The 21400-nt window shown below is 39.8% G+C and overlaps 1 protein-coding gene across 2 annotated transcripts in view; it reads right to left on the reverse strand.

The window, feature by feature from the left end:
- terfa (telomeric repeat binding factor a) overlaps positions 1-21400 on the reverse strand; it is a 55833-nt gene continuing 34433 nt past the window's right edge. The window contains exons 5-10 of one of the 2 annotated variants that reach the window (XM_060837622.1): positions 20747-20881; positions 19524-19675; positions 16777-17190; positions 9572-9666; positions 7331-7386; positions 1-1875 (exon numbers count right to left, since the gene is read on the reverse strand). In XM_060837622.1, coding sequence (XP_060693605.1) covers positions 1717-1875; positions 7331-7386; positions 9572-9666; positions 16777-17190; positions 19524-19675; positions 20747-20881 — 1011 coding nt within the window. In that variant the 3' untranslated portion in view covers positions 1-1716. The remainder of the gene's footprint in view (positions 1876-7330; positions 7387-9571; positions 9667-16776; positions 17191-19523; positions 19676-20746; positions 20882-21400) is intronic. The other variant, XM_060837624.1, reaches the window with a different exon arrangement.

The following is a 21400-nucleotide window of genomic DNA, read 5'->3' on the forward strand; positions in this document are numbered from 1 at the left end:
TGAAATTATATAATTTATTTTCAATGGTTCTCCAATCATGACCTCGATATAAACATTTCAAAAACCAAAAAAAATTGAAAAGGTAGTTTAATATTTGTAAACAAAGTTACCTGTAAAAGACAATGGTGTGAAAACATTTTTTTGGGTGCAACATGCCTAAATCATTTCACTGGGTTAAAATGGTGAAAATTGTGCATCTTAGATCAGTTGAGCAATCATTGAACGCAAAATGACTTGCAATTCATTTGTTAAAAATATTGTGATATTTTGATTTTAAAAAATCAAAAGATTTCCACATTTCCACTGGCAACACCACAAAGATTAGAAGCAATCTTTCAGATAAAGGTATACAGATACCGTCCAAGTGTCCTATACATGTTTTAATTAAAAATGTGAAAACGTTTTTGTTCAAAGCAGTGCTAAATTATAGAAATTTAGAAGTACTCTTATCTGCATTGCTTTCATTGTACAAAAGATAATTTTGTTAGTTTCATAAAAAAGTAAGCTGGAAATAACTAAGGCAGCTAACTGCTATTTGTACATTTTATAATTACGGGTAGTAACTCCTGCAGAGTACTGGCATGATTAAAACTATCTGCAATGAATGCTAAAAAATGAGAAAGTACTGTTTGTATCAAAACTATTTTCAAAAACAAATGCACGGTTTAAAAATTGTTGCCACTTTACTCTTGCACCAGATAAGTTCTAAATGAGAATAAACATGGTCACCATTTATGATTTTTATGGAAAGACGAACAGAATGATTGATAAAATTATTATAAAACTTGAACATGCAAAAATATGAATTTTACTTAATTATTCAGTTTTGCCAATCACCACCATAGCTTTTTTTGGAGGTTTCCTGGTAGCTGGTAATGAAATTATATTCACTTGCTGTCTCCCAATCAAGTACCTCAAGGAACATTTTCGGGGTCTAATATTAATAATAGAAATTTGTTACCAATGTATCTGCCATTATTGTGAGAGGAAGACAGATTTGCATAAATGCTACAATGATTCATTGCAAAGTAAATATGATTAATAAAACTTAATTTCTCACCAGCAGAGTCAACCATCATGATTTAGTAAACCCCTCACTCCATAACTAATGCCAGGATTGTTTACAGATCAACTAACCATCATAAAACTTTCAATGTTCCAAGTCGGATGAATTTTTTAAAATGCAAATTTACATAAATCTGGTGCTAAGGTTGTACAGCTGGATTTTCACTTATTCTGGAGATCAAGTTGTTGATATTTATCCATAGAAGATGACTAATGTCCAAAGATTACAGGGAAGTTGGTGGATGATTTTGCACTTTTTATTGTCTTATGATTATTTGTTAATGTCAGAGTATTGTGTACAATTGCATTTGAAATATTAAGAGCCAAATACAATACACAATATTAAAGCAAACAAAGAACAAAGACTAAACATTTCACTGGAAAGAATAAAAATTTGCTTAATTCTTCAATCACCTTAGTTGTACTGAACAATGTCACTTACGAAACACAAAGATAAAAACTTCCAGAGACCACAATTCCTGAATGCAAGGAAGGTACCTGAGGGCACTAATTCCAACAGAAAAAGGCATGGCTTTCCACACAATCTAACATTAGGTAGATATTCAATATTCTTTGACAGTAAAGACCAATGTGTTTTACATATCACACAAGGCAATTAGGGCAACTGTTTAAAAAGTTCAATAACGCCTTTTAAGTCATTCCAAGCTTTTGCATTGTTCGCCATCGATCTTTAATCATGATACCTGTGCGATCACAAAATGGGTAATGTTTCAGGATCTTCTGCCAATTTCCTAATCCAAACTTTTTTACACCCAGTTTAATCCATTCACTTTCTTCAACTGTCCATTTCTAAAACATGATTTTAAAATAGTGCGAATTAGAAACATTCTCATGACTGGACATAACATAAATTGCACTAAACATAATAAGTACAATGTTTAAAGGCTTGAACTAGCTAGGCCAGAAGATTTGTCTCCCATTCACCAATTAGGCCACAGAATAGATAAATCAAGACTTAATGGAAAAGGTCATGATTACAGATTATTTCAAAGCGGCTGAGCACTAGTGATCTTTAGTGACTTTCAATGACACACTTGGCACAGCGGTTCAACCTTATGTTCATAAAAATGATACATTTTATTAAAATAAAGCAAACCTTGCTCAAATGCCATTCTTGAGAGATACAGTAAATTGGCAGATGGATTGATTTTTGTGGGTGGGAGAATGGTGAGAAAGGTGCATCAGACTGACAAGATATCCACAAGCGTGCACACAATACAGGGAAACAATCAGGACTTAACTCTAGCAGCTTTTCTAGAGAGTTTGGAATATGATAGTTGTGGCAACTTTCTGGATCAATTCATTCAGCAAAGACAAATCACACCCAAGGCATAGGCTTTGTCAACATCAAGGGAGTAAAACATTCACTTTAAATCCATATATTATACCCAGTTTTATCTGGGTTCAGGGAATTATAATTTTCAATTCTGGATAACATAAACTGACCTACACCTACACACCAAAAAGCAGGCACAGACAGAGGTGGCAAACAGAATGTGAACTGATGAAATGTGATCAGAAGGAACTGGGGTGGGTGCTGGAAAAGATGCAATGAACGTACTCTTCTGGCAAGGTGAATGTAATACCAGGCCCTCATGACAGGCAACTCACTCAGCCATCAGCAACTGAGGAGTCGAAAAATGCAAGTTGCTCTTGACACAGAAGTGTGTAGCCAGGGCATGTATTGACCCTTCAGCAAGGCTCAGAGGCATAATGCTGAAGATTAATTGTCAGTACTGACAGCATGCATTTAATGTCAATGAATTGATTACCCTAGCCACAGGTACAAGCAGTGTTTTACTTATCGTTCATTGTCTTTCGCATAAGTAAAGGGCCATAATGCCTAAGGAAAGTCGCTAACTGGAGGAAAACTGCCTACCTTATACAATATAACTGACATGGAGGGGCAAGGGATGGAGATTGTCCAGATACATGATCATGAGAAAATGAGGCAGTATCCTTTTTAGTTCTGAGGAAGAGTCACTTGACCCAAAATGTTAAATGATTTCTCTCCACAGTTGCTGCCAAACACGTTGAGTTTTTCAGCAATTTATACTTCTATCTCCAAATTACAACATCTGCAGTTCTTTCGGTTTTCATTCTTATTCGAGAGGGGGAGTTGATACTGCAAAGTGTGGACAATGACACTGCAGTGCATATTTCCAAAGACCGAGTGCATTTAGTGCTGTGGAAGCTTCTGATGTCAAAAGCTAGTTCTCAGATCTTATTTATTCTACAGTTTGACAATTTGAGGAGGAAGACCAATTCCTGTGTCTTCACAAGAGCAAGTGCCACCTGTCAAATCTTCCAGGCATGCATTCCACCAGTTGAGATACAGTTGCCTTTCTGGGTCTTTGCATGTAACAGGATAGGATGATACTGAATGATGAATACATAAGTGAGCAACTGAGAAAGACAGAGGCAGCTGAAAGCAGACCCCTCAGACAATGGAGGACACTCACACAGTTCTGCTCAACTGGGAGGAGATGCAAGGTATTATATTTAAAATAAGGAAGAGTTATTTCTGAGCTCACAAGATTCTCATGTCCAGAGCTCTGTCCTTTCATGGAATATGTTGCTCTTCATTGCCATTGCATTGAAATCTAAGAGTGAGGCTCCCATGGCTTGCCATTTTGGTGCTTTCTGTTTGTCTAACTAAACACCCAATGTCAGAAAGCCTTACCCACATTAGCTCTCCCCCCACGAAACATCTCTCATAGCAAAGGGCCTCAGCATTTACTTCTGCCTCATAACCCGTGCACATCCAATGGCATCTGTTTGCTAACGGCTTAATGCTCCTCTACTTATGAGAATATGATGTTGTGATTCTATTGTGCACCTGACTCCAAAAACACACAGGGAAAATTATTCTTCAAATATGGATGTCTAAATCGAACTGTAGACTCAAACAACATGCTAGCTTGGCTGACAAGTTAGCTCGGGCTGACAAGTGGCAATTTCAACAAGAGATAATCAAACAAAGGAGAGTCACTGCCTAGATAAGAATTTATTGCCCCCCTGTGACTGCCTTGACAGTGAGGTGTAAGTTGCTTTCTTAAACCACAGCAGTCCACGAGGTATTGAAATTTAGGGGCGGCATGGTAGCACAGCAGTTAGCACTGCTGCTTCACAACACCAGGATCCCAGGTTCGATTCTAGTCTCGGGCAACTGTCTGTGGAGGTTGCACATTCTCACCGTGTCTGCGTGGGTTTCCTCTGGGTGCTCTGGTTTCCTCCCACAGTCCAAAGATCTGCAAATTGGCCATGCTAAATTGCCCATACTGTTGGGTGCATTAGTCAGAGCTAAATGGGTCTGGGGGGCTTACTGTTCGGAGGGTCGGTGTGAACTGGTTGGGCCAAAGGGCCTGTTTCCACAGTGTAGGGAATCTAATTTAATCTACGCCCAACAGTGCTGTTAGGGAGGGAGATTCAGAATTTTAGCCTGGTGAATGAATAAATAGTGTCATGACTCCAAAAGAGGATGGTATATAGCTTGAAAGAGAGTTTGCAAGTGGTGTTTTTCCTATGATCTGCTTTCCTTGTCCTCCCAGGTGGCAGGAATGTTTTTAGAAATAATACTTGCAGACTATATTTGCAGTCATTTGGACACGTGTGGATTAATTAAAGAAAGCTTGTCTGGACTTCTTCAGAATAATATTGTTTGATTAATTTGATTGCATTTTTTAAGTGAAGTAACAGAAAGGTGCCGAGAGTAATGTTATGATGATGCACGTGGATGCCCAAAGATGTTTGAAGAAGTATCCCACATATTGGACTCATCAAAGATGCAATCATTAGAACAGAATCAATAGTGGCTGCATGTGTACAAATTTTCCCAAGTGACAAGGCAAAGTTGTGTCAAAAGATTGCCTTTTAGACTGGAGGAAAGCACATAGCGGGGTTTCCCAGGATTGGTTCGACAGCTACAGCTTAACGTGATGATATTAATGACCTAAATTCAACTGTGAAGGGTTCAATTTCAAAATGTGCAGTTGCACAAAATTTCCAAGTATTGAGGGTGGTGAGGAAGAGAGTGAAAGACTGAAAAGAATATACAGAGACTTGTGAAATGGGGGAATACTTTGGGAGAAATTTAATGCAGACAAGCATGAAGGGATATATTTTGGCAGAAAAAAACAAGGAAAGGCAATATACAATTCTAAAGGAGATGCTGAACAGAGGAATAGCTGGATAGGTTGATAATGTGATTCACTAAACATACAAGATTCAGGGTTTCAGAAATTGAGATTTACCATTCAAAATAAGGAAGTAATAATGAAACTTGACAAAACTCTTCTTTAGCCTTAACGAGAACATTGTGGTTAATTCTGGGCAGGTCATGAAGACATTGGTGTGTGCACAAACAAATTATGAGAATTATTTTGGGGCTGACAGCATTCAGTAACAAGGATAAACTGGTGAAGCTGGAGATATTCTCTTTAAAGACAAAGTTGAGTGAAAATGTGAAAGAAGTGGTCAAAATCACGAGAATCTAGCCAGGGTAGATATGAATGTGCCACGACTTAAAAAGGTACAGACCAAAACATCTGGTAAACAAATCAGAGACTTGAGGGAGGGAAAAATCCAGCAAGTGATTGTGCTCTGGGATGCACTGGCTGGAGAAAGAAAGTTTTTTTTTAGATTAGACTTACAGTATGGAAACAGGCCCTTCGGCCCAACAAGTCCACACCGACCCACCGAAGCGCAACCCACCCATATCCCTACATTTATCCCTTACCTAACACTACAGGCAATTTAGCATGGCCAATTCACCTGACCCACACATCTTTGGACTGTGGGAGGAAACCGGAGCACCCGGAGGAAACCCACGCAGACACGGGGAGAACGTGCAAACTCCACACAGTCTGTCGCCTGAGTCGGGAATTGAACCCTGGTCTCAGGCGCTGTGAGGCAGCAGTGCTAACCACTGTGCCACCGTGCCGCCCTAATGTGTTGAAAATGTGTTGCTGGAAAAGCACAGCAGGTCAGGCAGCATCCAAGGAGCAGAAGAATCGACGTTTCGGGCATGAGCCCTTCTTCAGGAATGAGGAGAGTGTGCCAAGCAGGCTAAGATAAAAGATAGGAGGAGGGACTTGGGGAGAGGCGTTGGAAGTGTGATAGGTGGAAGGAGGTTAAGGTGAGGGTGATAGGCCGAAATGGGGGTGGGGGCGAAGAGGTCAGGAAGAAAATTGCAGGTTAGGAAGGTGGTGCTGAGTTCGAGGGTTGGGACTGAGACAAGGTTGGGGGTGGAGAAATGAGGAAACTGGAGAAATCTGAGTTCATACCTTGTGGTTGGAGGGTTCTTAGGTGGAAGATGAGGCGCTCTTCCTCCAGCCGTCGTATTGCTATGGAGTGGTGATGGAGGATTCCAAGGACCTGCATGTCCTTGGTGGAGTGGGACGGGGAGTTGAAATGTTAAGCCACGGGGTGGTTGGGTTGGTTGGTCCGGGTGTCCCAGAGGTGTTCTCTGAAACGTTCCGCAAGTAGGCGGCCTGTCTCCCCAATAGAGAGGAGGCCACATTGGGTGCAGTGGATGCAGTAAATGGTGTGTGTGGAGGTGCAGGTGAATTTGTGGCGGATATGGAAGGATCCCTTGGGGGGAGGTGTGGGCGCAAGTTTTGCATTTCTTGCAGTTGCAGGGGAAGGTACCGGGAGTGGAGGTTGGGGGTGTGGACCTGACGAGAGTGTCACGGAGGGAGTGATCTTTTCAGAACGCTGATAGGGGAGGGGAGGGAAATATATCCCTGGTGGTGGGGTTCGTTTGGAGGTGGCGGAAATGACGACGGGTGACATGATGTATCTGGAGGTTGGTGGGGACCAGTGGGGTTCTGTCCTGGTGGCAATTGGAGGGGCGGGAAGTGGAGGAGATGCAGTGAGGACTCCAGCATCTGCAGTCCTCACTTTCTCCTAGGAGAAAGAAAGTTCCAAGGCAAAGGGGAAAAGGCAGGGCTTGGAACCAGCTAAATAGCTCTTCAAGACCCAGAAAAGACACAAAATGGCCAATGGCTGTAATCAGTCTGAAACTAAAAATTTTAGTCATTGAATGGTAAATCAAATAATCAACTACAATGTTGTTTTATTTACTAGTATAAATATTACTTCCTTTTTCATCTTCAAAAAAAATTAAAACACTACCGTAATTTTTAAAATTCAAACTGGGCAAACGGGTAAACAATCTACAAGCTAACTTCAGTTCACATATTACCACATCAACATGTTCAGGTTTCAACATTAAGGAACTTACCTGTCTTTTAGATGAACAGGAAAAATTACTCTCTGTTGGTGAAGTTCTTCCATTTCCTAGAAAAGAAATAACCAGTTACTAATATTTAAATCAGACTGATAAAAATGATCATAACAAGTTTTAGAATAAATAAAATGGGCTGCAATTTGTTCTGAGTAAATCTAATAATGTTTGCTGTGACTTTACAAAGACTTCATTTGTTACTTGTTTGCACATGCTTCCCATTATAAATTCCTGTCACAATGTTATAATGGAAGCTTCCAATTTTAATTTCACATCTTGTAATATTTTCTTACCAATGGTACAGTGCAATGACTCAGTTTTGCAACATTTCAGCCTATCCTGCAAGAAAATGCTTATGCTCTAATCAATACCGCACAGGAACAGGCCTTTTGGCCCGCAATGTTGAGCCGAACATGATGCCAAATTAAACTAATCCTTTTTGCCTGCCTTGATCCATATTCCTCCATTCTTGCATATTCACGTGCTTATCTAAAAGTCCCAAAATGCACCTATCATATTTGCCTCCACCACCAGTCCTGGCAGTGCTCCACCACTCTGAGAAAAAAACATGCACCTTACATCTCCTTTGATCTTTCCTCGTCTCACCTTAAAGGCATGCCACCTAGTATTAGACATTTTAACTCTAGGAAAAAGGCTCTGACCGTCTACACATGTTAAAATTTTATAAACTTCTACTAAGTCTCCCCACAGCTGCCACCATTTCAGAGAAAGCAACAACAATTTTTCTAGCCTCTCCTTATAGCTCATACCCTTTAATCCAAACAACATCCTGGTAAACTTCTTCTGCATTCTCTCCAAAGCCTCCACGCCCTTCCTGAAATGTGGCAACCAAAACTGAACACAATACTCTAAGTGTGGCCTAACCAAAGTCTTATAAAGTTGCAACTTGACATCCAGACTCAATTCCCCAACCAAAAAGAGCAAGCATGCTATATGCCTTCTTTACCACCCTATCTACTTGCGTGGTCACCTTCAAGGAGCAATGGACTTGAACCCCAAGATCCCTCTGTACATCAATGATATTCAAGGTCCTGCCATTAACAGTATACTTTTCCTTGGACTTGGATCAATGCAGTGTAATTTTCAATGGAGCACATGAGATGTCAAGACTAATACAAGACAAAATAATTGGTTTTAAAGATCATGCTAGCACTGACTTGTAATATTAATAAACTGCTTTCCAGAAAACTGGCCAACATGGTTTTTCCACTTTTGAATTCCAATCTGTTCACTGCTACTTAACTTAAATCGATCCAACACTAGATCATTGTCAATGGATTCCTTTTGTTAGTCCATCATCCCCACTAGATTTCTTCATCAGCTTTAATCACCTCTGTTCTGTTGTGCTACTACTTGTGTTTGTAAAATTCATTATTTCGTCTTATGCCACTTTCTGTTCTTTCTTCATACCCTCACTAGCCAACCGTAAGAATTCTTTAAGCTTCCCTCTTTATTTTCAGTAATCAATTATGTTTGATAATTGTGATCCTGGATGAGCCAGTTGCAATGTCAGCTGCTTTGGCAATGATCAGCCTTATTCGAAGGTCAGACACAAGGCTGTTCATAACTGATTCTACAACAAGTAACATTGCAACCCCTACATTAACAGAATTTTCCCGAGCCAGCGAACTGTAGGACACAGACATGAGATGACAAATGGGCAGACCATAAAAATCATCTAGATGTCAAACATAAAATGACCAAACTCCCTCCCATTTCCTTTATCAGTGCCACTACGCCGAATTTTCAACTTCAACATCCAAGATTTTATCATTATTAAATACGAACTGCATCTGATATATCAACACAATATGGACAAGAAAGGGAAAAAATGGACTATTCCAATGCAAGTAATTCATTTTATGATTCCCCATGCGCTTCTCCACAACGATGCCTTTCCATTTCCAACCGGCTCAGTCACCAAATCTCATACCAAGTCTCTTGACATACATGTACACCTGCTACTCATTATCATGGGGGCAGAATTCTAGAATTCCCTATCTAACACTTTTACCCATAAAACATCCAGCATGTCAAAGACATGCTGAAGCTAACAAAACATCAGCAATAAACACAGCCCTACCAACATAGTTCTGTCCTCTGAATGTGGACAATTTTAAAAACAAGAGTGAAGTTAGTTATTAGTTGTCTGGCTAAAATAGTGCATTGTTATGCAAGTCAACATTTATATTTTGAATGCTGTGCTATTTTACTCACGGATGGAATATTTTTTAGGTACATCAAAAAGAAATTCTTCATCACTCCATTCTTCCTTGCCCTCAATGCCTCCAGGATAATTCACCTGGTTACACCTATTGGTGATTTAAAATATTAGATTTCAAATCATACAAATAATAGCATTGTTGTCTTTGAAAGAGGCCTGGAAACAGGATCTTTCCACATGGAGACGACTTGAATCACTATTTCTCAGACTAAATAGAGGAACCTCGACTATCCAAATGACACGGGTGGGGAGTATTTTGTTTGGATAATGAAATGCTGGATAACACAGTTTAGCCAAGCTTCGGGACCATGCGATCTTGCTCGGATAATCCGAAATTCGGATAATCAAATGCCGGATAATCAAGCTTTCTCTGTAGTTGTTTCTATCATATCCCAAAAATAGGGTTATTATACAAAAATACTAATAATAATTTATTACTTCTGGCCCATTATACATACCAATCTATTGGTTTCAGAATAGAAATCCATCAACCAAGTTTCTTCAATAAGCAACAAAACTATTGATTTAATATAAAACAAGACTTATTCAATAAAGATGCACAATTTATTAATGCAGTTTGTACTATGACAGAATGAAGACATGTCCTTCTGAACAACCCCTAATATGCAATTGTACACACATCAAGGAATAAAAACATTTTCTCTGTAGATATTGGGGCTCTGATTAAACAAAAACTAAATAATTGTTGATTCTTGAAGAAAATCTGCTAAGATGTGAGATGTTCTACATGGCTTTTTATATGGACCTGGTACATGCATACATGTGTCATGACAAGTGCAATTTGTTCAGGGGATGTCAACAGAACATCTTCTATAAGCTTTTCAAGAGAAGATGATGCTTCAGTTTTTCTAGCTGTCACACTCGAGACTCAAGAAGGATTTTTTTTTCCCAAAAAGCTGGGAGTAGTAGAATTTGGGTAGTTTCGGTCTTAGTTGGCTAGACCTCAAAATGAACAACAAGCAATCTCAAACAGCCACAACTCCACACAGCCATAACCTCAAATATGTGACTTCAAATAAATTGGTCCACATGGTTAGCTGAAAACACGTGATAACGAGAGTTCAGAGTCAGTATGTTCCTGAGGGGGAAAGGTAAGTCTGTTACGATTAAAGAACAATGCATGAAATAAAGATATTGAGGTTCTAGTCGAGAATTAAAAAAAAATCATGTATTATATATGAACTGGGTTCAAATGAGCCTCTTGAGCAGCATAAAAAGTAAAGAAGAATTCTTAAGAGGTACATTGAGTAGGCAAAGAGAGGACATGACAAATAAGGTTAAGGATAATCCAAAAGAGATTCTACAAATTCATTAAGAGCAAGAGAGTAGGCCCCCGTAACGATCAAGGAGGTCATCTTTGTGTTGAACCTCAGGAGATGGCAGGATATTAAATGAATATTTTGTGTTCGTTTTTACTATGGAGAAAAAAAGGAGGCCAGAGAACTCAAAGAAATAAATATTGATGTTATACAAACAATTCGCATTACAAAAGGGGAAATGCTAGAGGTCTTAGAAAATGTAAAGGTGATTAAGTCTCTGGGACCTGATCTTGTATATACCTCAGGACTTTGTGGGAAGTTAGGGAACAAATTGTGGGGCTCATTGCAGAAATATCTGGATCATCTAAAAACACAGGTGAGGTGCCTGATGACGGAAGGGTGCTAATGTTGTGCCTTTGTTTAAGAGGAGGTGCAAGGACAAGCTTGGGAATTGTAGACTTGCAAGTCTGACTTAGGTGGTGGGTAATTTGTGGAAGTGATTCTGAAAATTAGGAATTAAATGCATTTGGAGAGCCAAGAAATTATTAGAGAGTGTCAGCATGTTGTTGCGCCAGGGAAATCATGTCTCTCAAACTTCTGAGTTTTTTGAGGAAGTATCCAAGAATATTATGACAGCAGAGTGGTAGATATTGTTTACTTGGACTTAAATAAAAGGACGTTGGTGAGGCCTCTTCTGGAGTAATGTGTCCAGTTCTGGTCTGCCTGTTAAAGGAAGGGTATTACTAAGCTGGGAGGATTCAGAAGAGATTTACCAGGATGTTGCTGGGAATAGAGTGTTTGAGTTATAAGGAGAGATGGATAGGCTTGAGACTATTTGTCACTGGAGCATTGGAAATTGAGAGGTGGCCTTATTGAGGTTTATAAACTAATGAGGGGTTTACATAAGGTGAATGGCAGGTGTCTTTTCCCCGGAGAGGGGGGAGTGGTTTCAAGACTAGAGGGCATATTTTTAAGGTCAGAGGAGAAAAAGATTTAAAAAAAAGACAAAGGGCAATTCTGCATAAGTGAGTGTATAAGAAATGTATGGCGGGATATGGGCCAAGTGCAGGCAAATAAGGCTAGTTTAGTTTGGAATAATGGTCGGCATGGTCTGGTTGGACCAAATGGTCTCTTTCTATGCTAAATGACTCTGACTATACCATTTTTTACTCGAAGATTTTAACCTACTGCGAATCCTCTTACAAGGATGCCTTCCTTGAAGAAGCTCTCTTCCTCCCTCTACAAGGATTTCAGTGAGTCTCTCTCTCACTGCACCCCCCAGGTCATCTCCTCTGCACAGAAACTCTTCAGCCACGTTCTCAAACAGACTCGTTACCACAGCCACATCTCCTTCCTCAGCACCTGCCTAAGGAACCGACTGATCCCACACGGACTCCGAACTACATTCCAACCAACAAAATTTGGCCTAATTTCCCCTCCCCCCACCTTGTCTCAGTCGGTTCCCTCAACTCAGCACTGCCCTCCTAAACTGCAATCTCCTTACTGACCTCTCCGCCCCCACCCCACTCCGGCCTATCACCCTCACCTTGACCTCCTTCCACCTATCCCACCTCCATCGCCCCCTCCCCCAAGTCCCTCCTCCCTACCTTTTATCTTAGCCTGCTTGGCTACTCTCTCTCATTCCTGATGAAGGGCTTATGCTCGAAACGTCGATTTCCCTATTCCTGAGATGCTGCCTAACCTGCTGTGCTTTAACCAGCAACACATTTTCAGCTGTGATCTCCAGCATCTGCAGACCTCATTTTTTACTATACAATTTACAGTAAATATTACTTTTAAAATGCCCAAATTATTCTTTTCCTGGCCTTTTGAAAAACAATTCAAGTCCATACTTCTGCCTTTGAAAGATTTCTACAATATTTTTAACAAACATTGGTATTTTGAAAGTTAAATATGCCTTACCAGAATGGTCTGCATCCAAGTATTGTTAAATAGTTTTCCCACATAGATTAGATGAGAAAATGTACAAGTGAGAGTCCTTCTTTTTAAAAATAGTTCAAGTACTTGACCTCTCACAGTTATTTGGTTCAGATAGCATAGATGAAATCACTCGACTGAAATAGTCAGTTGAGTTACTCTTTATAAGACAAATAGTATGTGACAAATGGTTGTTGTTCCAAAGCAAAAATCTATTCCACAAGAGTTTGGGCTTTTGCAAAACAATTTCTACGTTGATGACGACAAATTTACTGACTGTCAAATTATTTTTTAATTTACTAAAAACAAATATCGGTCCCTTACAGCCAGAAGCTGGAGAAATTATGATTGGGTGAAAAACAGAAATGGCAGAAAAGCTGAACACTTACTTTCATTCTATCTACACAAGAGGCACAATAACCTTCCAAAAATATTTTGGGACCAGAGATCGAGTGTGAGGTGAAATTGAAGGAAATCAATATTCAGAAGAAAATTATGCTGGAGAAATTAGTAGGGTTAAAGGCTGACAAATCACCAGGGGCTAATAATCCTAGAATACTACAAAAAGGTGGTCCTGGAAACACGATGAATTAGAAACATTAGTGGTCATCTTCCAAAATTCTACAGACTCTGTAGTAGATCCGACAGCTTGGAGGGTGGCAAATGTTTAGAAAGGGAGAAAGAAGGAAACAGAGAATTATGGAGCAGTTAGCCTAACATCAGTACGGAAAAATATTTGAGTCTATTATAAAATATAGCACAAATTACAGAACATTTGGAAAACATTAACAGGATTGAACGAAGTCAGGTTGGGTTCACAAATGGTTAAACATGCTTAAATTATAATAGATAAGGGAGATCAGTGGATCTAGTTGATTTGGATTTTCAGAAGACTTTTGACAAGGTCCCTCATAAGTGGTAATTAGCAAAGTTAAGCACATGGGGTAACATATTAGCATGGATTGAGAATAGTTTGACAGAGGGTTAACAGATTAGGAATAAATGGGTCCTTTATTGAGTGGCAGGCAGTGACTGGTAGGGCACAACAAGGAGCAGTGCTGAGGTGCCAACTATTCACAATATAATTAAATGAACTAGATGAGGGAACCAAATACAACATTTTCAGATTTTAACAACCTGCAGAATTCTATACCACAGAAGGTTGTGAAAGCCGAATCACTGAATAAAATCAAGAAAGAAATAGATATAGTTTTAGATATTAAAGGCATCAAGGGGTAAACAGAAAACGATAACATGGCATTGAGATAGAGGGTCAATCACGATCATACTGAATGGCCAAGCAAGCTCAATGGGTCCATAAGACCATAAGACATAGGAGTGGAAGTAAGACCATTCGGCCCGAGTCCACTCCGCCATTCAATCATGGCTGATGGGCATTTCAACTTCACTTGCCAGCGTTCTCTCCGTAGCCCTTAATTCCTCGAGACAACAAGAATCTATCAATCTCGGCCTTGAAGACATTTAGTGTCTTGGCCGCCACTGCACTCCGTGGCAATGAATTCCACAGGCCCACCACACTCTGGCTGAAGAAATGTCTCCGCATTTCTGTTCTGAATTGACCCCCTCTAATTCTAAGGCTGTGTCCACGGGTCCTAGTCTCCTCGCCTAACGGAAACAATTTCCTAGCGTCCATCCTTTCCAAGCCATGCATTATCTTGTACGTCTCTATTAAGTCTCCCCTTAATCTTCTAAACTCCAATGAATACAATCCCAGGATCCTCAGCCGTTCCTCATCTGTTAGACCTGTCATTCCAGGGATCATCCGTGTGAATCTCCGCAGGACACGTTCCAGTGCCAGTATGTCCTTCCTGAGGTGTGGGGACCAAAACTGGACACAGTACTCCAAATGGGGCCTAACCAGAGCTTTATAAAGTCTCAGTAGCACATCTTTGCTTTTATATTCCAACCCTTTTGAGATAAGAGACAACATTGCATTCGCTTTCTTAATCACGGACTCAACCTGCATGTTTACCTTTAGAGAATCCTCGACTAGCACTGCCAGATCCCTTTGTACTTTGGCTTTACTAATTTTCTCACCATTTAGAAAGTAGTCTATGCTTTTATTCTTTTTGCCAAAGTGCAAGACCTCGCACTTGCTCATGTTAAATTCCATCAGCTATTTCCTGGACCGCTCTCCCAAACTGTCTAGATCCTTCTGTAGCCTCCCCACTTCCTTAGTGCTACCTGCCTGTCCACCTAACTTCGTATCATCGGCAAACTTCGCTAGAATGCCCCCAGTCCCCTCATCCAAATCATTAATATATAATGCGAATAGCTGTGGCCCCAACACTGAACCCTGTGGGACACCACTCGTCACCAGCTGCCATTCTGAAAAAGAACCTTTTATCCCAACTCTGCCTTCTGTTAGACAGCCAATCCTCAATCCATCCCAGCAGCTCACCTCAAACACCATGGGCCCTCACCTTGCTCAGCAGCCTCCCGTGTGGCACCTTATCAAAGGCCTTTTGGAAGTCTAGACAGACCACATCCACTGGGTTTTCCTGGTCTAACCTACTTGTTACCTCTTCAAAAAATTCCAACAGGTTTGTCAGGCATGACCTCCCCTTACTAAATCCATGTTGACTTGTTCTAATCAGCCTCTGCTCTTCCAAGAATTTAGAAACCTCATCCTTAATGATGGATTCTAGAATTTTACCAACAACCGAGGTTAAGCTGATTGGCCTATAATTTTCCATCTTTTGTCTTCATCCTTTCTTGAACAAGGGGGTTACAACAGCCATCTTCCAATCATCCGGGACCTTTCCTGACTCCACTGACTCTTGAAAGATCTCAACCAACGCCTCTGCTATTTCCTCAGCCACCTCTCTCAGAACTCTAGGGTGTATCCCATCAGGGCCAGGAGATTTATCAATTTTAAGACTTTTTAAACTTTTCTACCACTATCTCTTTCGTAACGGCAACCATACTCAACTCAGCCCCGTGACTCCCTTTAATTTTTGGGATATTACATTACTGTGAAAACTGACGCAAAGTACTTGTTAAGTTCTCCTGCTATTTCCTTATCTCCCATCACTAGGCTTCCTGCATCAGTTTGAAGTGGCCCAATGTCTACTTTTGCCTGTCGTTTGTTTCTTATGTACCGAAAGAAACTTTTACTATTATTTCTTATATTACTGGCTAGCCTACCTTCATATTTGATCCTCTCATTTCTTATTACACTCTTTGTTATCCTCTGTTTGTTTTTGTATCCTTCCCAATCTTCTGATTTCCCACTGTTCTTAGCCACTTTATAGGATCTCTCTTTTCCTTTAATATATTTCCAGACTTCCTGTGTCAGCCATGGTTGTCTAATCCCTCCCCGGATAATCTTCCTTTTCTTGGGGATGAACCTCTGTACAGTGTCCTCAATTATACCCACAAACTCCTGCCATTTTTGCTCTACTGTCTTCCCAGCTAGCCTCTGCTTCCAGTCTATTTTTGTCAGGAAGCAGAGGCTAACCGGGAAGACAGTAGAGCAAATAGCTTACTCGCGTGCCTTGTTTCAATATTTGTATATCATAGAAAGTTTGTGGATCCAGAGGTAAAGGTGTCATAACTAGCCAGAAGGAAACAAGAAACATAATTAGCTGGGCTCCCATTCCTGGATATTATCTAGGGACAAAATGCACGCATTTTGAGGGGATAGCAGGGGGTGAGAAAACAAATCTACGAGGCCAAGTTCAAATAATCTAGCAACACTTTCAATCCAGCTTCATTAATTTATAAAAACGCTTAAAATTAGATGACAAATGGCTGCTGTTCCTCTGCAGATGCCCATTCCAACAAAAAACAGTGCTTTGTAACAATGAAAAAGGGGAACAGTCAATAATTTTTAAAATACACTAGAATTCAATGTGTATACTAGTATAGTTTAACCTACAGCAGCTATTCCCTTAATTCCATACTTTTTTGGAAAACATACATGAACTTAAGAGGTTATATATTTAGACAATACTTACCACTTGCCTCGTCGCAAGGTGGTTTCCTTAGGTGAAATTGCTTTAAGACTGCCATCCCTTTCACGTGTTTGTATAGATTTCACACTGTCTTGGTGAAAGCCCAGTCTATTTTCAGACTTGTTTCCTGTATCAAGACATTCTACCTCATCCTGACTGTCTGGATCAGTAATAAACCGAGAAACAGCCTGTATGCACTTTGCAGCTGGCTTCTCAGATCGTTGAATAGCATTTTCCTCAACCGTCTGCTTCTTGTGTCCTGTCATAGTTTGTAATTTGCTGTTTCCAACCAATTCAAAATCCAATACATCTATTTCTTTAAAAGCTGTCAATGGATCTGCTTCTAATTTATGGAGGATGCAGAATGCTGTTTGTAGGGCTACATAGCTGTTTGGATGACCAGGCTGAATTTCCACTCTAGAAAAGAATTTTTAAAAACAATTATTTGTAGTTTTAAAATGAACACGATACACTTTTCTATCCCACCCCTGAATATAGGAGAGGTGAGGGTGTGGAAGAAATAAACTAGCCAACATTTCAATGCCTGAACCCTCACCAAGATCACTGAATCCTTATAGTATGGAAACAGGCCCTTCAGCCACCAAGTCCACACCGACCCTCTGAAGAGTCATCCACCCAGACCCATTCCCCTATTACTCTACATTCACCCCAGCCTAATGCACCTAACCTCCACATCCCTGAACACTATGGGCAATGTAGTATTGCCAATTCACCTAACCTGAACGTCTCTGGATTGTGGGAGGAAGCCAGAGCACCCGGAGGAAACCCACACAGATACGGGGAGAACTTGCAAACTCCACACACACAGTCACCTGAGGTGGGAATTGAACTAGAATCCCTGGCGCTGAGGCAACAGTGCTAACCACTGCTACCCTAAAGATGTGATTATATGACCTAACATACAAATGCTCCTCCCTTGTCAAATTATCCACAAGCATTTACCATTTCATCTCAGAACAAAGAATGAAATGCTACTGTGGGGTTGAGAGTTGGTAGTAAGCAAATTTGAAAATAGTACCATGCATACCATATGGGCAGCACGGTGGCTGAGTGATCAGCACTGCTGCCTTACAGCACCAGGAACCCGGGTTCAATTCCAGTCTTGAATGACTATCTTTGTGGAGTTTGCACGGGTTTCCTCCCACAATCCAAAGATGTGCAGGTAATGTAAATTAGCCAAGCTAAATTGTCAATCGCGTTCAGGGCTGTGTAGGTTAGGTGCATTAGTCAGAGATAAATGTAGAGTAATAGATTAGGGGACTGGGTCTGGGTGAGTTACTCTTCGGAGGGTCAGTGTGGACTTGTTGGGCCAAAGGGCCTGCTTACACACAAGGGATTCCATGATTCTAGATACTTCAGCTTGCAAGACTGATTGAAGTCTTGCATCCACAAATATTCCAAGCTTGAAAAATAGCACTTTTTACAAAACATACTACTTACCTATTAAAAACTAGATGGTGAAAAGAAAACCTCACGGTAAAACCAAGAATGGAGAAAAGGGCATTTTTTAAAAGAGATAGCTTAAACAGAATGGGAGTTTTTGTTTGAAAACATTTAAGACCATGTATTTCTAAATCAGAAACCATTAATGTGAAGAAAATGTTGAATCAGCTGATTTTAGCTTGAAACCTCAAAAGCATTAGGATTATGTCTCATCCTAACTACACCCTGACAAGCACTCTGAAATTTACATCAGGATACTATATAAATGCTCCACAAGTTGCAAACTAGGCAGGTGCAACTTTTGATCTTTCCCTCATAATACAATTTCTATCTGTTCAGGAATTTTTACTATTTCAACAATATAAGAAAAGTTAAATTATCACAGTGGGTCAATAAAATGTCTGCAGCATGGCAAAGCCCAACATCTGTCCATCCCTGAAATAGCTCTACTCTCCCAAACAACATTGAATATTCAAAGTGTCATCTCACCATAACACATTCTGCCAGGAAATTAATAGATTGATGCCAGACAGATGCAAAGAGAACGCCATCATTTGTTCCCTTCTGGACATTTTGAAACTAATTAAAAACCACAAAAGTTGAGATCATCCCTGTACCATTTTGCCTTCCCTGGATGCTATGGGCAATTTAGCATGGCCAATCCATCTAACGTGTCTATCTTTGGATTGTGGGAAGATACCGGAGCACCTGGAGGAAACCCAAGCAGTCATAGGAAGCAACAAACTTCATACAGACAGTCGCCCAAGGTTGGAATTGAATCCAGGTCCCCAGTGCTGAGGCAGCAGTGCTCATCACTGAACCACCCAGTGAACGAATTAAACCTGCAGTTTTGCCAATGTAACTCTCATGCAGGGAAGTAAACAAAGAGCCAAATCAAAACTAATCAATTTGATATTGACATGAATGGATTTTAAAAGCAAAGCTCTTCTGATTTGAAACTGCAATACAAGTGAATTAAAAGAACTACTACATCAAGTATTAGTTCTGCTTTTTTGCCTCATAAATTATCAGGTCATATGTACACTTGTTGAAATGTTATTCGAACATATCTTACTACAGAACAGCTAAGCAAAATGTTGATACCATTAGATGGAAAGTTCATTTTCTCATTGGACATAAACAGTGAATATCTACTGAAATGTGAAGTTCAAAGTGGACTCCAGTTTATTTCACCAAATGAATGTATGGCTAGAGATTTTTTTTTAAAACATTGATACTTCAGCAATTTTGAAATATAGCTCAAATTGAGTAAAAGTTTCAATCACCTATTAGAACAAATAGAACATTTATCTATTGGATTTGATGTGGATTTATTCCATTCTGAAGCCTGCCTTTCCTGATGCACCTCTTGACTACAGTCCATTCTTAATTCCTCATTGTGGACTTCTGCTGATCTTGATATGGAGGTTTTTGCACTCTGAAAGACACAATTTTCCTATATTTTATTTTTGTAGTATCTCCCTCAAAACACCTACTCAGGATGTACATAATTGATCTGTTAATTGTATTTTGCACATTTCAGTCCTGATGGAAAGAAGACTGCCATTTTATATCAAAGTCAAACAGATTTTTTTCGACTACTGTATCTGTAGTACTTCTTGCACAAGGAAAGCAAAAAAAAGGCAGAAAAAATGGTTACACAACAGAAATCACAAGATAAAAACAATATTGTAAGATAAACCAGATGAAAACAGTTTAAAACAATTATTTCTGAGTAATTTTGGTCAAAAAGCACAAATTTCTAAATAAACATTTACTATAAGCTTGCAACAAAAAGTGAGAATTTTTCACTTGAAGACAAGTCAGCACAGCTTATGGCAGGAAACTTGAAATGAGTAATCCACACAAGTTCAGTTTTTTTTTAAAAAAAGCATTTCTGTAAATACAACTTCTGCCTTTTGCATTTTTTGATGCACGTTCTCTTAAATTTACATCTTTTCAAATGTTACAAATATGCAAAATGCATCAAATAAGAAATAAGGAATATGAATTTATTTTACATTAATCAATTATTTTATTTATCCTTAATTTAAAAATAAGCAATCATAAGACCCCCTGAGGAAGTACGACATTAATAAATATTAATGAGAAAGCTTCACTTAACAAGAATTCTGAATGATAATTGGGTGGATGGGAAACAGCATGAATAAGCTAAAGGATCTTGTGGCACCATGGCAGTGGTTCTACCTTTGGACCAAAAGGCCCATATAAAAGTTCCACCTGCTACAGAGGTACACCATAACATGTCTGAACAGATGGACTAATCTAGGAATAAACATCTGATGATGTTCCCTAGCCAGGGAACGAAACGTTTGCAGCAAAAACTTCCAGCTCGGCGAGCAGAACCACAACAACGGATACCCGAGCTACAAATCTTCAATCAGATTTTAAAGGAATAAACAAGAATATAAATGTTGTGAAGTAACACATTTGTAGAACAAGTAACTTGGAATATAATGTGAGAGAGCAAGCAAATAAGATTACATACGAGAAGAAGAAATGGTTCAGAATGGTCAATTAAGCTTTCCGCAAAGAGCAGCATCTTCCCTTTCAAACTGCTGTATGAAAACAGATGGAGATCAAGATGGGTTGAATTCTTCTCTCGAACTGCTGAAAGCAATTTCTAGAACAATCAAATGGGATAAAAGTTTTAAATTACAATAGCAAAAGCAAGATCCAAGTAATCACAGCTTATTCCTTTTCAAAAAACCAAAGATGTACAATACAAAAACAGACCCTTTGGTCCAACTCATCCATACCGACCAGAGATCCCAACCCAATCTAGTCCCACTTGCCAGCACCTGGCCAATACCCCTCCAAACCTTTCCTATCCATATACCCATCCAGACGCCTTTTAAATGTTGCAAAAGTGTTAGCCTCCACCACATCCTCTGGCAGCTCATTCAACACACGTACCACTCTCTGAATGAAAAGGTTGCTCCTTAGGTCTCTTTTATATCTTCTCCCTCTCACCCTAAACCTATGCCCTCTAGTTCTGGACTCCCCCACTCCAGGGAAAAGATTTTGTCCATTTATCCTATCCATGATCCTCCTGATTTTATAAATCTCTAAGGTCATCCCTCAGTGTCCGACGCTCCAGGGAAAACAGCCCTAGCCTATTCAACCTCTCTCTATAGCTCAA

This window comes from Hemiscyllium ocellatum, chromosome 17, assembly GCF_020745735.1.
Source record: "Hemiscyllium ocellatum isolate sHemOce1 chromosome 17, sHemOce1.pat.X.cur, whole genome shotgun sequence".
Lineage (NCBI taxonomy): Eukaryota > Metazoa > Chordata > Chondrichthyes > Orectolobiformes > Hemiscylliidae > Hemiscyllium > Hemiscyllium ocellatum.